We start from the raw sequence: 16,607 nt of genomic DNA, 5'->3' as shown, positions 1-16,607 counted from the left end.
CGTTTTCCTTCTTTATCTCCTTGTGGCGCTTTCATCCCCCCTTATCCCTTCTCTTTCCGTATTTCTCCACCATATCCCCCTCTCCAGCCCTGAGCATGCCTGGCTGGGATGGGAACCGATTCCCCCATCAGTGACACCGCAGACGATGTCATGGGCTTGTGGCAAATTCAGGCTGGTACCATGTGGGGCAGTGCCACAGACCCCCCGCCTGCCCCTGGCACTTTGTGTCTCATTTCCTCGGTGACCGCCTCCGGATAAAATCCTTACCAAAGGCATACTGGGGCTCCAGCTTCTCTGCAATCGTGAGGAAGGGGAGATGGACATTTGCACCTGGGATAAATCCAGAAAGTCACAGAAATGCCTTAGGGCGACGAAGGAATTGGGTAAATGCTGGGAAACTATGGAAGAGGCAAGGAGCATCCCCGGTGTGGGGACCGGGCTTGAGTCCTGCTGGGGGGAAAAAAGGAAACTGGGGGTATTTTCCATTTCCCAGTGTGCCGGGGCACTGCAGCAAATGTTTCAGCCCCCTTGGCTCTACATTTTTGGAAAAAAATAAACGTCACCCGGCTCCCTGCTGTCACTCTCGCCGTGCCGCAGCCCACGCCGAGGAAGAGCCTGAAATAGCAGCCGGGGGCTGAAACAGAGCGGGGGGCTCGTGGCATCGCCGGAGCCCAGCCTGGCTGCGGGGGGGTCCTGGTCCCCAGCAGACCCTCCAGCGCCCACCTCCCCGCTCCTCCTGGCTGTCCCCTTTCCTCTCTCGGGTTTTACCAAGGCTCCCGTTATCCCGAGCAGCGTCTTCCCACCGCCTGCGAAGGCAGAAATCAGGCTGTCTCGGAGCGGAGATGAAATCTGGGCTCCCTGGGACACACCACTTAGCCTCGCAACCTCAGCCACGTCTCCAGCCTGATCTCTCTATTTGTTAGCTTCAAACCCCGCGTCCCTCCGCTTTTTCTGTCTTATTCTGTGCCCTGAGTCTGTTTGGGGGGAAAACAAGGGCTTTTGGGGCACGGGCAGCGCTTTGGTGCTGCCGCAGATGGATGGGGTGGGTGGGAGTTTGGGTTACGTGCGTGCGTACGTGAATCACAGCAAAGATGCACATGGGGAATCGACCCCATGGGAGCCCCTCGAGGGCCCGCGGGTCCCGGGACCCCCGTCCCCAATGGCCTCCCCCAGGCTGGGGGGTGCAGCTCTGCAGGGGGAGGCTTTCGAACCCGAATGGGAAACCCACAGAACTAAAACGGTGGCTGTGGGAGCTGCGGGACTGCCCGGTGCGTCCCACCATCCCTCTCTGGTGCAGCGCAATAAAAGGCTGAAGGAGTTTGTGTGCTACCTGCGGGCTGCTTCGGTGCCTAATTAAGAAATAATGAGCCCGACTTCACTCAGTAATGGACAAAAGCCAGCCAGCGGGCTCCTGCTCTCTCCTTCCCTGTCTCCTCACCGCCCCACGGCTGGGCTGCGGGAATTCGGGGTGCAGGTCCCCAGGGTGTCACTGCCATCAGCAGGGAGCTGGGCTGTCACGGCAGGGGTGGGGGGGGGCAGCTCCGTCCCCTGCCAGGACTGTCCTCCCCGGGGTTCGTACCCCGCCGCGGGGACGACACGCTGCCGATGCTCTCCCTGCTCCGTTTGCTCCGCGGCATTTGAAACCATGAAGTATGAGGTTTATTAGCTAGACTTTCCAAAAAATGACATTTTTCTGCAAGCTCTGATCCCGTTACTTATACAAACACCTGGACCGTTATGGCGTCATCCTGTATCCAAGGCTTTCCGTGGCCATCAGTGCTGCAACGCTGTCCTGTGCCGGGGAAAAGCGATAAAACCTGGTTAGAGACACAAACCCCACAGAGATATCGCCCAACAGCAGAGCCGGGGAGTCTCCCCTGTAAAACGGGGTTTGAAACAAGGTGCTTTTTCTGGGCTCTTCTTCACAGCCTTAAGGAAATGAAAAAAAAAACCAAAACCAAAAAAACACAGGTCCTCCGTATTATGTTTTTAAGGAGAAAAGATGCTATAATATTTTAATGGCCGGAGAGATTTATAGTCACAGAAATGTCTATGCACTTAAAAAGAAAGATGAGGGTCCATCAGAAGGATGCAGAAATCAATACAACCTTCCTCTTCTTTAATGCTGTTTCTCCGGGAGATGGTTTAAAAGCCAATGCCCTCGCAGCAGGCAAGAAGGGAAGCGTTCGGGATCAATTCTGGCGCAAGGCTTGGCAGAGTCAATGCTGAATAAACTTTGGTTGGAAGCCCTTTACAGGGAGAACAAGGGGGTGATAAAATAGAGCTGCTCGGAGAGAAACCTTCTTTTTCCCACTCTGGCTGCTTTTTAATGTTTGGTTTTGTTTTTTTTTCCCTGCTGCGTGTGAGTCTTTTGAGACAGGGAGAAGCTTTGGGGCTGGGTTTGATTTGTGTCAGCGGGGGTCAGGGGAGCTGTAGCAAATCCGAAAAATCAAAAGTGGAGTGATGGCCAGCTCCGGCTCCTCCAAACCCCATGGATGGACCGGGAGAGGGGCAGGGAGGTACCGGGGGGCTCATGCCCACCCCAGCCCCTCACCGAACACCCCACCGAGAAACCCTGACCCCTCTTCCCCAGACACGGTGCACAGCAAGGGGCTGAGGACAAGGTCCCTCATGGAGAACCTTGCGTGGAGGTCCAGCATGGAGGGGGTTAAAGGGCTTCTGCATTCCCCCAGGAGCTTCTAATGAGCCCAATCAGGGTTTTCTGCTCCCAGAAAATTGCCCCCACCCTGGGCCAGTGCTTTAAAAGGAGCTGGGCTGGGGGGCTTTGTCCTTTAATCCTCCTTGTACAGGGGTCTGTGTGGCTGTTCTGGATGCTGTAGCTCTGTCGTGCAGGGGCTGTGCTGGCTTTGTACTGCTCTTCCCTAAAAAAGCTTGGCTTTCTGCTGAGCACCAGCCCTCTGGGCCACCGGCTTCCCCCCAGTATCAGCTAATTTAAGCCTTGTGGCCCAAGTTTGTGCCGAGGTAGGTGTCCTTACTGCTTTGCTAGTGTAGAAACAAAAGGGGTGAGGTGGGTCTGGGATAGTCTGTCCCTGCGCAAAGCAAAGTGAGCTCTGAGCCCGTGGTCCACGTGCTGCCACGGGCCCGTGTGCTGCTATGGGGCTTCTGCTAGAGATGCCAAGAAACAGGTCTGTGCTTGGGGACACGTTTCCTCCATAAGCCCATCAAGGAAAAACACATTAGGGGCCTGCAAGTAGGGCTGGGAGCTTCTGGATGAGGACACTCGGTGCTGGGGAGGGTAATGGGCAGAAAGCAGAGTCCTGAGAGCCCGGAGGAAAGTTGTCCCCATGGAGGTATTCTCTTCCCAGTGTCTGCAGCTCTGGCTCTGCTCAGGGGAAAGCCTCTGGTGCATGGGCTGCTGGTGGCCCTGAGCAGAGCATCGATGGGCTAATTATACTTAAAACCTCTTGGGATAGGAGGGTGCAGTTAATGCTATGGATATAAAATAGATTAAGTGGACACATTGGTCTATCTTGAGGCTGGGTGAGGTTTCGGGTGTCCTGTACATGGGGCTTTGCCTCTCCAGCCTGTTTGTTCTCTTGTTTGCCATGTGCAGGAGGTGTCTCTAACACAACTTGTTGTCCGGCCTCTTTCAGGAATGACCTCGAGGAAGGACCCGAAAGATGCAGCCGAGTGCAAAAATGAATCTTTTGGGGAGGAAGAAAAGGCGAAGCTCTGACTGAAGGCACCAGCCCCGCTCCTGGGTCTTATGTGCTCTCGCCAGGGGGGACCAGGCAGGGCAGCCGGCAGCAGGGGCTGATCGGTGCCAGGGGCTCTCATGGAGCATCTTCTCCCACGGATGCTGTCCCCACCTGGCTGTCACCCCGTGCCCCGCTCCGGATACGCCCCGTGAGCCTTTCCTGCCTGGGAGGAAGCTGGTCCCACCAGCCGAAAATGAGACGCTTCCAAACCAGCTTGCTCCTGCTCTGCGTGGTGGCCGCCACCGCCATCCCCATCGTGCCCTGGAAGGTCAAATGCCCCCTGCAGTGTGTCTGCCAGATTAGGCCGTGGTACACCCCCCGCTCGGTGTACCGGGAGGCTGCCACGGTGGACTGCAATGACTTGTTCATCTCCACCGTGCCTGAAGACCTGCCGGAGGGGACCCAAACCCTGCTGTTGCAAAGCAACAATATCGCCAGGCTGGAGCAGAGCGAGCTGGACTATCTCAGAAACCTCTCGGAGCTGGACCTGTCACAGAACAGCTTCTCCGATGTCTGGGATTTTGGCCTGAAGAGCATGCCCCAGCTGCTCAGCCTGCACCTGGAGGAGAACCAGCTTTCTGAGCTGCCCGATGGCAGCTTCCCTGGGCTGGGCAACCTGCAGGAGCTCTACCTGAACCACAACCAGCTCCGCAGGATCGCTCCCCGTGCCTTCTCCGGCCTCGGCAGCCTGCTGCGCCTCCACCTCAACTCCAACCTGCTGAGGATGGTGGACAGCCGCTGGTTCCAGATGCTCCCCAGCCTGGAGATCCTCATGATTGGAGGCAACAGGGTGGATGCGATCTTGGATATGAATTTCAGGCCCTTGTCGAACCTGCGGAGTTTGGTTTTGGCTGGGATGAACCTGAGGGAGATCTCAGACTATGCTCTAGAAGGGCTGCGGAGCCTGGAGAGTCTCTCTTTCTATGACAACAAGCTCGTGAATGTCCCCAAACGGGCGCTGCAGCAAGTTCCTGGCCTGAAGTTCCTAGATCTGAACAAAAACCCATTGCAGAGGGTCAAGCAAAGCGACTTCACGAACATGCTGCACCTCAAAGAGCTGGGGCTCAACAACATGGAGGAGCTGGTGTCCATAGACCAGTTTGCCTTGATCAACCTCCCTGAGCTGACCAAGCTGGATGTGACCAACAACCCCAAGCTGTCCTTTATCCACCCCAATGCATTCCACCACCTTCCCCAACTGGAAACCCTCATGCTCAACAACAATGCCCTAAGTGCCTTGCATAAGCAGACGGTCAAGTCCCTGCCCAACCTGCAGGAGATCAGCATCCACAGCAACCCCATCCGCTGTGACTGCGTCATCCGCTGGGTCAACAGCACAGAGAACCACATCCGCTTCATTGAACCCCAGTCCACGCTGTGCGCCGAGCCCCCTGACCTCAAGAGGAGACACATTCGGGATGTCCCCTTCCGGGAGATGACAGACAGGTGCCTGCCTCTCATCTCCACCAAGAGCTTCCCCTCCCACTTAGAGGTGGCAGATGGTGACAATGTCTCCTTGCATTGCCGAGCCCTGGCAGAGCCGGACCCGGAGATCTACTGGGTGACTCCTTCGGGGGTGAAGTTGATCCCCTACGCAGAAGATGGGCGGTACAAGGTGCACCCCGAAGGGACGCTGGAGATTCATGGGATCTCAGCTCAGGAGGCTGGGCTCTACACCTGTGTGGCTCACAACCTCCTTGGGGCAGACACTAAGAGCATTAGCATGATGGTCAACCACTCCTTCCCACTCAGTGAGGACAGCCTGGAGCTGGTGGTGGCGGATGTCCAGGCCTACCACATCCTGGTTGCCTGGAAGCCGCATCTCAACACTGTCTCCTCCAACCTCACCTGGTCCAGCTTCTTGCTTAGCTCCAACTTGGACATGACCAACGTGGCCCGGATCCCCATGGGGACCCACACGTACAACATCACCCGGCTCCACCAGGACACGGAGTACTGGGCTTGCCTCCACGTGGCCTTTGTAGACTTGCAGGCCAAGGTGGCTTGTGTGAACGCCAGGACTAAAGAGGCTGCCCCCCGCTACCGGCTCCTGGAGGGCCGGCAGAGCCTCCTGACGGTGCTGGTCCTCTGTCTCCTGCTGCTCGCCGCCAGCCTCGTGGCTCGCTATGGTGTTGGGACAGAGCCCAGGAGGGCCAGGGAGCTGCTGCGGGGTGCCACAGCCGTGCGGGTGGTCTACCCCCCCCTCGGCCAGCCCTGGGCTCGGGGGCAGCGCGGGGGGCAGCTGCTGGCTGTGGAGGTGCAGGCAGCCCCCCTGGACTGCTGAAGGTTGATGTGCTGGTGGGGCTGACCGTGGGGTGGGGTGGTTTGGGGTGGGAGGTGGGAGAAACTTTTTTTTTTACCAAAAAAAAAAAAAAAAAAGAACCCAACTACAAAACTGAACAAAAAAAAAAAAAAAAAGGAGTTTCATCATGGACTTGACCACGAATCGAAGCGGTGTGGCGGATGGAGAGGAGCAGAGCTGGCCACGGGGCTTGTAGAGTCTCTCTCGTGGTCCTGGCAGGGTCTCGACCCATGTGTAGGGTCTGGATCTGTGCATGGCTCCCAAAAGCACCCGCTGGGCATCCGGGAGGGCTCAGAGGGGCCCGAGCCCGAGGGGGACGATGCCCCGAGCGGTCGAAGAGCCATACGGATGATCAGCAGATCACCCCCTTCCCCACTCCCCCTGGTACCACGCAACACCCCAGTGGTGTCAGCTCCTTGGCTGGACAGTCTCTGTTTTGGAAATACAGAAAAAAGGCCTTTCCCTTTGGGATACATGTTCTTTTTGTTTGTTTCTTTCTTTCTTTTTTCATTATTTTTATTTTTATTTTTTTTTGAGCACTCAGATAATCAGCCACAAACCCTCCCCCAGCACCTTCCCGCTGCCCTGTCGTTTCCTCGCGGCCGTCGGCCGGAGGGAAGCAGAGGGGAAAGGAGGGGACTTTGGGCAAAAGGAACAGGAATGGTGATGGTGACACATCTCTTAATTGGCATCCCTGCGGGGCTGGCCGGCTTCTGCCGCAGGCGATCGGATCCTGTATCCCGCAAGCGTAATCTCAAGGCTATTTTGTAAACTTTTGTGGATAATGTTAAAAAAAAAAAAAAAAAGGAAAAAACGGGAAGAAAAGGGGTGTGGGGGATGGGGTGGAAGTTCTTGCTTTACTGGTTTTGTATGGAAAAAAAAAAAGAAAAAGGAGGAGAAAAAAAAAAAAAAAAAAGGAAGTTCTTTGTATACTGGTGCGCAGCTGGAGGGCTTCGTGGTAGGAACCCCTTGCTACAGATGCTGGGGGGGGGATCTGGGGGGGCTCTGCAGGACAGTCCCTGAGTGCGTGTGGGAGGTCAGGGACACAAAACCTGCTCTTCTGGGGCGGCTGATGCTTCTTTCTCTGATCAGCAATTAAAATTGCAAATGAACAGGAGCGGTGGGCAGCACCAGCCCACCCCCCCACCCCCCCCACCATGTTGTGCCAAACCAAGGGACCTTGGAGCCGTTCCCCTCCTGCTCGATGGATGCTGATGCTGCAGGTGATGTTCCCCTCCCCAGGTAACGGGAACACGCCACCCCTTTGCTTGGGCCTGAACCCAACGCCAGCTCGTCAGGGGGGAGGGCTCTGGGGTCGGGTTAGCTGCAATCCTAAATGAAATCGCCTTTACCAACACGCGCGCGGCCCCAGGAGAGCCCGGCGCAGCCCGTGGTGCGGGCATGGGTGCATCCAGAGCCCGGCCGACACCACCCTTAGAGGCTCCTTCCATGGGAAAGACCAAGAAAACACATCCCAGCCAGAGCTGGGGGGCCGAGGGGGTGCGGGTACCCCCGGGAGGTCGCATCTCCCTGCGCACGCGGTGCCCCCTCGGGCGCAGCGGGTTGTGCCAGCGCAGTCACGGCTTTGAAGGGGCCAGGAAAACCTTGATGCGGTAAAAAGCCGTTTGAACTTCTCATCCATCTTCCGGCCAAGGCGAGATGGTTCCCCCCTGGATAAGCTCCGCTCAGCCAGGCACGCGAAAACGGCTCCCGCGACTTCGCCGGGGGAATTATTTCGGAGGGTAACGGCTCTCCCCGCTCCCCGTTCCGCTCGCCAAAGCGCTTCAGCATGTGTTCAGGACCCAGCGAGGTCCCCGGGGGGGTCCCTGAGGCTTTAATACTTTGCTGAATGAGAGTCGGGATGCCCTTTGAATATTCGGCTCTGCTCAGGTGTGCGACCATCACAGTTTGCAGACTCGGGGCCTGAAACAGCCTTTTGTCCAGCGGGGGACACTTAAACGCGGAATGTATTCCCTGTGGTTCAGCGAAATTGGTGCTGGAACACGTTGGAAATAGTTGCTGAGGAATTTCCCCGGTGTAAACGCGTCCCTGATTTAATCCTGCTCGTCCCCGCAACACAGGGGCTGAGCGCCGGCGCCTCCCATCCCCTCCGCCGTCCCGCTCCCTGCCAAAAATACTATCGGTTCCCGCGCAAAGCAAGGGCCGAGCCCCTTAAAGGCTGTAATTTTGTAGGTGTAAGAGGAAAAAAGCCTCTTCGATCAGGGTTATCGCGGCTGCCACCGCCACGCTGGGCCGGGAGGGGAAGGTTCAGCCGCTGCCTGAGTCGTGGGCTCTCCTCTAAAAGCGATGCCTGCAAGCCAGGGATTGAAATGCAGGATACCTGCAATGGATTTGATTTCCTTGGAAACCGGAGCAACCCAGGGAGCTCGATGCCGTGCATCTAGCGGGGCACCTGCCGCTGAAGGACTCGTTGCCCAGCGGGTCCCTGGCCCCGAGTGTCCCCGGGTGGGTGACACTCAGCCAGCCCAGGCTCCCCACGAGGGGGATGGGGGGGCAAATCACCCCCCTCCCCAAAATGCCCCAAACCAGCAGCTTCGCTGTGAACCGCTTCCATCCCCTCCCTTCCTCCGAGGACATCGGCTGAGAGCACCGTAGGCGCCTCATACGCTATTTATTATTGTTGTTATTTATTTTTAAAGCACCAACCAGCTTTTCCCCGGCACGGTGCTGGAGGAAAGGCTCCGGAAACCGGTGCCTGTCCCCCGTGCCCGAGCCTGGATGGGGCACGTGGAGCTGGAGCAGCCGTGGACAGAGCCTCGCCAGCGTTGTCCCTTGTCATCCAGGGGCACGAGGTTCCATCTGCTCAAGACTCTTCCTCCTACAGAGGCCACGACCGAGCGTGTCCAAGGCAGGCGGCTGAATTAAAGCCCAGCCCTCGCTGGGGGAGAGCCCAGCGCCTCGGTACCAGCCCCACAGCACGTTTCACCCTCATCGCGCAGCCTCCAGCCCCACGGCACCGAGCCCCCCGCGCAGGGGAGCGATGCTCACGCTCCTCATCGGGAGGGATCCGGCCAAAAATGAACCTCGCCGGGTGAATTATAGCGGCTGCGAAGTTTTACAGGGCTGGCCATCGGGACTTAAGGCTCGTCCCTCCGCCTGGAGGCTGGATTCTGCACCTGGGGGCGCTTTGGGAGGCGCAGGAGGGTTATTTTGGGGTGTCAGGCAGGGGGAATGAGGCTTTTTAGGCACAGCAGAAGCTAATTGCATCTCGAGTTGCCTTCAAGAGGGAGCAGCTCCCTGGGCGCCGAGGTGGATTCGCTCTGCAGGGGCTCCTCTGCCAGCCCGGAGAGCGAGGATGCGGCAGGAACCAGAGATGCTTCGGAAAAGGGGGAAAGTGGCATCTGACCCAGGACGCTCTCGGCTAGAGGGCCCTTTAATCTGCCCCCCAAAGGCACGGCGAGAGCCAGGGCAACTCAAATTAGAAACAAGACGTCACTGTGTTTTTTTACAATCAGCAGTAGTAGTTCACCACTGAAGCAGTTTTATGGGTAGCAGGGGACAGCAGGCTCCGTTTCCAAGCCCCCCCGCAGGGATGCGGCTCTCGAAGAGATGCTCTAGTGAAGAGGCTCCCAGATTTCTTGAGCCCAGGAGACTGTCACCGACACCTGACACCCCTCCTGGCCGCTGCCAGCCCAGCCCAGGGGTGCCAGGGGCCCAACAGGGCGAGGGAGGCGAGTGGGGGTGGCCTCCGTCACCTCCTGGTCCTCCTCCTCCTCCTCCATCCATCCATCTGTCCATCCAGGCTTGTTTGGGAAACGCTTCTCCTCCAGCCTGTCCCATCAGGTGTCACCCCCAGGCGCTGGTTTCTCTCCCATAAAACACTCCTCCTTAGCTGCTCCTCAAGGTTTAATTTCTCCTTTTTTTTTTTTTTTTTTTTTTTTGTATATTACCTTCACTTTGAGGATAGCAGTGAAAGTCCTCATTTCTTCTTCTGCCCTCCACCCCTCCTCCTCCTCCTCTTTCTCAGCGCAAACAGCATCGTGGGTCTCTCGTGCAACCGAGCTTCTCTCGACAAAGCCAGACGAGAGCACTGCGTGCCAGGCTCTATTTTAAGCACCTAATAAAACCGATTTTTGGAGCGGCTCCATTGCTGTGTCCTTCTTGCGTGGAGCCCTTGTCCCTGCTGAGGGCCCCGCGGTGGAGGTGCCCCGTTCTCAGCGCCCATCGCCGGGCTCCCAGGGCTGCCTGCGCCCCCCGCCCGCCCCAAAGGCTCCCAGGCTCGCCTGTGACAGGCACGTATTTATTAGTTCGTTAGAGAATCAAAGCAGGCCTCTCCGCCTCTCTCCAGCACTTCCTCAAAAATGATTTAAATTAAATCACCCGACCTCCCCGGGAAATGTCAGCGCTGTTATCCATATGCATGATGCCATTATGATGAAGCAGGTGCAGCTTTCAAAGCCTTCAGGAAAATCTACCTGTCAGTCTCCACGGCACCCAGCTCTCCTTCCCAACGCTTCTGCGCTCTCACACAGTGGGGAAACTGAGGCAGGGAGAGGCTTAGTGACTGATGGTCCTCGGTCCCTTTTCCCCCTCCGAGCACACGCTGGGGTCAGGAGACAAGCGGTGCTTTGGCCTTTCCATCCAGAAGTCGCCCAGGAAAGGAAGAAGAGGCGACGGCAGGAGGAATGATTGCAGCTCATTGATTTCCCGTCGCCTTTCCCAGCCTTTCAGAGCTGAAGCAGCTCCTTGCCCCCTGCTAGAGCAGCCCGGCCGGCCCGAGTAAATGGCTTCAGCTGCCTTCAAGTAGGCAATTGAGGCTAAAATCAGGCTGATGGAAAGCAGCGGGGCAGGAGAGGTGGCAGGAGGTCAGGTTGGAGCTGGCTGAGGCTTGAAAAGCACCGGCCTCGGCAGGGGCTGGCTTGCGATTAGCTGCTTTCCCGGCCCTGGCTGCCTCCTCCCGGCTCTCCCGCTCCCTCGGGCAGTATTTTGGGAAACCCAGGACCCTTCCCAGGGCTGGCTCCTCTCCCGAATGGCCGAGCCATCTGTGGGGGATGCTGTCACGGATGAGGCCGTGGCTTGGATTTGCCCTGTGGTGCAGGGGGTCTCCGGAGGAGCGTCACAGGAGACGTCGGTGCTGCCAACGGGTGCTGCAGGTCCCGGTGAGAGACGGGTGCTCGCTGCTGGCCACTGTCTCTGCTCATGCTGCCGATGCCAGACAGGCTTAAATCATTCATTAAGCAACTGGTGTCCTCCTGGGTGCCATTTTAGCGTGTTTGGGGTCTGACCCCACAGTGAGCGAGGGCGCGGGAGGCCGTGGCCACCCCAGGGCGAGGGACAGAGCCCCCTGCTCCCATCCCGGCATCCGCCCCCCTGGTACCCTCACTGCCCCCGAGTCGTCCTGCAGCCAGATTCAATCTTAATTAGCCGGGGTTGGGGGGGAAAGGGAGGAATTGCTTTTTGGATTTGCATGTGCCTAAATGGGAAGAGAGCTGGGAGAAGGGAAAGGCAGGCAGGGCTGGCGCTGATGGGGAGTGAATATTAATAGGGAATAACAAGCCAGAGCCCAGCTCCGTGGGGGCGGGCAGCGAGTGCAGGGACCCGTGGGGCTGTTGTGGGGCGAGCAGGGACCTTCTCAAGGCAACTCGTGGCTGGGGGCTCTGCCCAGGCTGGATGAGGCCCTGAGGAATACAAGGTTTTGGCGGGGACTCAGCAGATACGGGGAGACGCGGAGCGGGGAAAAAAAAAATCCCACCTCTGCAACAAGAGCCAGAAAAAAATGCTTAAAAGCAACAGCAAAAATAACTAAATATAAAGGGGGGGGGTTCGGCACCGTTGCCCGCGTCTGGGGGTCCTGGGGAAAACCTCCGGCGAGTTGGGGATTTCTAGTGCGAACGCCAAACCGCTTTGATCTCTGCCAATCCTTTCTAAGTCTCGAGCAGTGTCTTGTAAATCTTTAATTACAAGAAAATTGCAACCTTAACGGTGAACACACAAACTGCGCTGATAAATATTTAAAATTGCCACAGCGACAGATCTGAGGGGATTAAGAGAAGATATATTGGAGTGATAGTTATTAAACACTAGATCCCAGTAAATGTTCCTGAGCAGATAAATAATGCAGGTCCCCGACACCTGCTCGGGGCGGGGGGGGGGAACTGGCTGATTTGGGGGGGGGGGAGCCTGGTGATGCTGAGCCCCTGGGCCTTCCCAAAAAGCCCGGGGTGGTGTGGGGGGCGGAATTAGGGGGTAAAAGCGCTTTCTCTCCTGCCTGGAAATAAAAAGCAGCGTGTACTGCGGCCGCTGAGGAAGGGGCAGGAGCTGACGGTGTCTCTTGACCCCGGGCTCAGCAGCTCGCCTGGAGACCCTGCTGTTTTCTCGCTCTTTGCTGAATTAATTCAGTGACAGTGGTGGTGCTGAGCACGGGGCGTGTGGGGGGCTGTGGGTTCTCTGGCTCCTTTCCCAGCATCCCTCCAGCATCCCTCCAGCATCCCTCCAGCATCCCTCCAGCATCCCTCCAGCCAAAGCCACCCGGGTTCGGCTTTGTTCACCCGCTGTGCCACCGAGCTCCCGCCTGCCACTCTGTTCCCCATCCACTTCCCTCACCTTTTTCTGTAAGTTTTGAGGTCACGGACTAAATTTCCGTTATTAAATTTCCAGCCAGCATTAAAGATTTATTAGTTCGCTAAAGGTAACCAGCAAAAAGTTCATTATTCCTAATAGCCCGGGCTTCACTCGCGTGGAGGGAAGATGCTCGAAGCGTGAATTACCCCAGCAACCTTCCCAATAAAATATTGATCTAAAAAGTTGGTTAATTATAAATATTACAGCAGGGTGATGAGAAAGGACCCCGTTTCTGCCTATTTTGCAGGAAACTGCCCTCTCTTGATGTGGCCTGAGGATGGGCATCGGCTCTGCCTGGCAGAACATTGTCGTCTGTCTCAGTAGAGCTGCGGTGAGAGCGGTGCCCGGCCCAGCATCGCCGTGTCCCTGCCATGGGCTTGTCCCCAGCGCCCCCCCCCAGTCCCCCCAGCACTCTGGGGGAAGCCAAAGACCCCTCCGGAGACAGGGATTCTCCCGTCCTGCCTTTGGGCTCGGCCTCGCACAGCCCAAGCCGGGCGTTGCAGGGTAAGTGTGTGCCTGCTGCTGTGGTTTTTAGCTCTAATTTAGGGTGTGCTCTGCTGAACTGCGATAACGAAGCACTTAAAAACCTGACGGGGGGGGGGGGGGGGGGGGGGGGGCGGGGAGCTGGTTCATCGGCCTTGCAGAAGTGCTGATGCCCACCTAGTAAATCTTTAATTGAAAGCAGAAGGGAACTGGGAGGCTCACCAGTACAGAGAAAACAGTAAATATTTAATTTGGGCACAGTGATTACACAAAGAAGGTTAAGGGAAAAGGGGGGAGAAGGCATAAAAGTGGCACCTGTAGAACATTAAGTCCAGATAAAGTCACCAAGGAGATAAATAAAATATCCTCTTCCAGCAAAGGCAGGAATAAACCGAGCGGCGCCGGGGCAGGCGCCAGCTCCCTGCCCTGGCACCCAGGGACACCGAGGGCTGCGCTGGGGTGGGGGGGGGGAAGGCGGGCAGAGGCTGAACTGCTTTGAAAATGGGAGTTTGCAGCTGGGGGTTCAGCTCAGCACCGTGTTGGGGGGTGGGAAAAAGCCCTCACAGAGCCTGGCGGGGCTGGGGTGGGTGCGCAAGGATGTGCCCGTCCCTCCAGCGAGGGCAGTGGGCACCCACTGGGAGCCCCCCACGTTTCCCGGCTTGCCAGGTAAAGCCCCACTTTGGGATAAAACCCAAAGCACACACGCCCCCCCAAGCACTTGGGGAGCAAGTGGGAGTTGAACACATGTGCAGGATCAGGGTCGGAGAGGATACCCGAGCACTTCCACCATTAAACCCGCTCCGGGCTGCCAAGTGCCAGCAGCTCCCGGCCCTTTCCGCGGGAACAGCGAGTGACAAGAGCCTGAGCAGCCCGGCTCGCTGTCCTCTTCCTCATCGGTGGCAAAATGTCCGTGCCCTTGTGTTTTTTAGCCAGAGCGATGTATTCTTTGTGTACTCGGCTGTTTTGGGGTGGGTTGTTTTTTTTTTTTTATAGCTTTAAGGCCTGACTGCAACGTGTTTTATTTCTAGGTATGAGCAGAAAACGCAGTTTTGCAAGTCAGGGCCGAGGGTGCTCTCTCGCGACGAAGTAAGCGATGCTTTACACCAAATGAGAGTAAGACCCAGAGCGCGCAGGGCTGTCTCAGCCTGGGTTACAACCCTCTCCGCTAACGGCAATAAGAAGAGTATTGTCGCGAGTTAACTAGCTTGCTCGCGCATTCTTCTTTGCGATATCGATTTTAAGGAGAACACGGTTTCCAAAGCAAAATAACAAAAGTCAGCGCTTGTAAAGCTGTTCCCACGCTCAAAGCAATATGCAAATGTTTACGTGCCGTTTAAAGCATGTCGCTACATCACTCCCGTAAATAATCCTTCCTGCGTTACCGCTGCCTGAACTGGGGGATGCTGCGGCCTCGGGCCGGCTCTGGTGCTGCGTGGGGACAGGACAGGTCCTCGGTGGCACCAGGGCCCTTCTCCAGGCAGAGCGTCGCCGTCGCATGAAACGGAGCTACAGAGAGGCCGGGTTTCCAGGGGAAAAAAAAAAAAGGTATGTGCAGAACTAAGAGCCCCCCCACCCCATCCTTTGTGCAGGAGATGGCCCGGCCCCCCCAGCGCCTCCCTCTGCTCCCCCAGACCCCACCGACTGGTGCTGGCTCCTTCTAACCCCCGCTCAGCCCCGCCGCTGGGACCGCGCTGCCACGTCCCAATTGCGTGGCCATTTCAATCCTCACATTAATGAGGCTTCAACTGCTAAAAGAAAAAGCTGCAGTTTTTATTTATTTTTTTTTTTTTTTTTAATTTTCTTAAAACCACCCTGGGTTTTGTGCCCTGGCAGCTCACACCCGCGGTGCTGAGCTGGCTTTGCTGGCGAGGTTTCACTCCGCCTTCCTCCCCGTCCCAGTAAGCTCCAGTTGGAGACCCCGAACAGGGGGTCTCCAAGCCTGGGCTGGTGGCTAGGACAGCAGCGGTGTGGCTCACATCAGAAAAGTATGTTTTTTCTGGGGAAAAAAAAACAAGGAAAAATGAGGCATGGTGAGGTGGAGGGACTCGGGGGTAGAAGCTGAGTCGGCGTGGAGTGCTGAGCCCCGGCGACTCACACGCTACAGCGGGAAAAAAAGCATCCTTTATTTTCTGCTAAGAATAGGATTTCTTCCCCACAGAAACACGCTGTGGTCACACCTGCGAGGAGGACGAAACGCTGCTGCTTCCTGTCGGAGATGAACGGCCACCTCCTTTCAGCGTGCAGCCGGCCGGCCCCCCCTGTTCAGAAGTCAAATTCAGAGGTGAGCAATTCCACTTTGCTCCAGTACCTTTGCCGTTAAAACCGGGAGGATTCGTTTCGCCTGCCCCTGGCTGCTGTTCGCCCAGGGTGGGCAACCTCCCCAGCACAACAAAGCCCCTGGCAAACAGGACGGACGCAGCTGCTCTGCTTTATGCAGCCCCTGCGCCTTGGAGCAGGTTGGGACAGGTTGGTTTTGCTGGAAGGGAACAAGGACAGGTTAACCCAGGCTGCGGGGGCAGAGCCAGAGACTTCCCTGCGGGCTTGCAGATTGGCAGAGGTGACCAGCAAGTCTAATTCTGCTCTTAACAGCTGCTGCAGGACAGAATGGAAACGGCCGGTGGGATCCTGGACACCAGCCCTACCTAAAGCTGCTGGAGAAACGCGGGCAGGGGACAAGCAGGGACAGTTGGGCAGGACCGTAAATATGACCAGCCCCATCCCCTGCCAGCCCGTGTCCCCGTGCCAGGGCTGGGGGAACCAGCGCAGGTTCTCCTGTTCTGACACCACAGGTGGAGTTTTATTGTTTTCCCCCCAAAGCAATCAAGATGCTCTCCGTTATGAAGCAGCATCTCCTCCTCGGCAAGCGGTCGGTGATAAATCACTGCTGGGCGTGCGCGGGGCTGGTTTGCAACACAGAAGAGCGGAGCGTGCTCATCTGTCTTCCTCCTGATCACCTGCAGCCCGCTACTCTCCAACCAGCACCGTAAACCGAGGGAAAATACGGAAAGACCAACCCCAACCACGGGACGTGCGTCCCTCAGCAGAAGGCGTCAGTGCAGGCTGGGTGTGCGCAGGCTGGGAGATGGGAGCCACCAGCATCCGCTCCGTGCCATGCGCGGCCAGCGGGTGCCCTCTAGTGAGCCGCCTGCCCGGGGAGCCCCTGCCTTCCCCCGGGCTGCTTCCATATCCCCCCCCGCCCCCAGCAAACTGCCTTAAAAACAGCTGGAAAGGGGCTAAACCACCTCCTGGCACTGCCATCGTTATCCCTTCTCAGCAGTGCCCAGTGACAGGACCAGAGGCAACCGTCACACACTGAAACACAGGAGGTTCCCTCTGAACACCAAGAAATGCTTTTTTGCCGTGAGGGTGACCACGCGCCGGCACAGGTTGTCTGGGGAGGTGGTGGAGTCTCCCACTTGACAATAGTCAAAAGCTGTCTGGACACAGTCCTGGGCAACCTGCTTTAGGTAGTCCTGCTTGAGGAGGGAGGCTGGACCATTTGACCTCCAGAGGTCCCTTCC

The 16,607-nt window shown here is 57.2% G+C and overlaps 1 protein-coding gene across 1 annotated transcript; it reads left to right on the top strand.

The window, feature by feature from the left end:
- Nucleotides 1-3,897: 3,897 nt before the first annotated feature.
- Nucleotides 3,898-6,003, top strand: LRRN2 (leucine rich repeat neuronal 2). Its single transcript, XM_054181349.1, has one exon. It carries the CDS (start codon nucleotides 3,913-3,915, stop codon nucleotides 6,001-6,003), a length of 2,091 nt encoding a protein of 696 aa, XP_054037324.1. The 5' UTR covers nucleotides 3,898-3,912.
- The last annotated feature ends 10,604 nt before the right edge of the window (nucleotides 6,004-16,607 follow it).

Source organism: Rissa tridactyla, chromosome 21 (genome assembly GCF_028500815.1).
Source record: "Rissa tridactyla isolate bRisTri1 chromosome 21, bRisTri1.patW.cur.20221130, whole genome shotgun sequence".
Classification (NCBI taxonomy): Eukaryota; Metazoa; Chordata; class Aves; order Charadriiformes; family Laridae; genus Rissa; species Rissa tridactyla.
The sequence above is the reverse complement of the archived record's forward strand: the minus strand, read 5'-3'. Positions and strand labels throughout refer to the sequence as shown.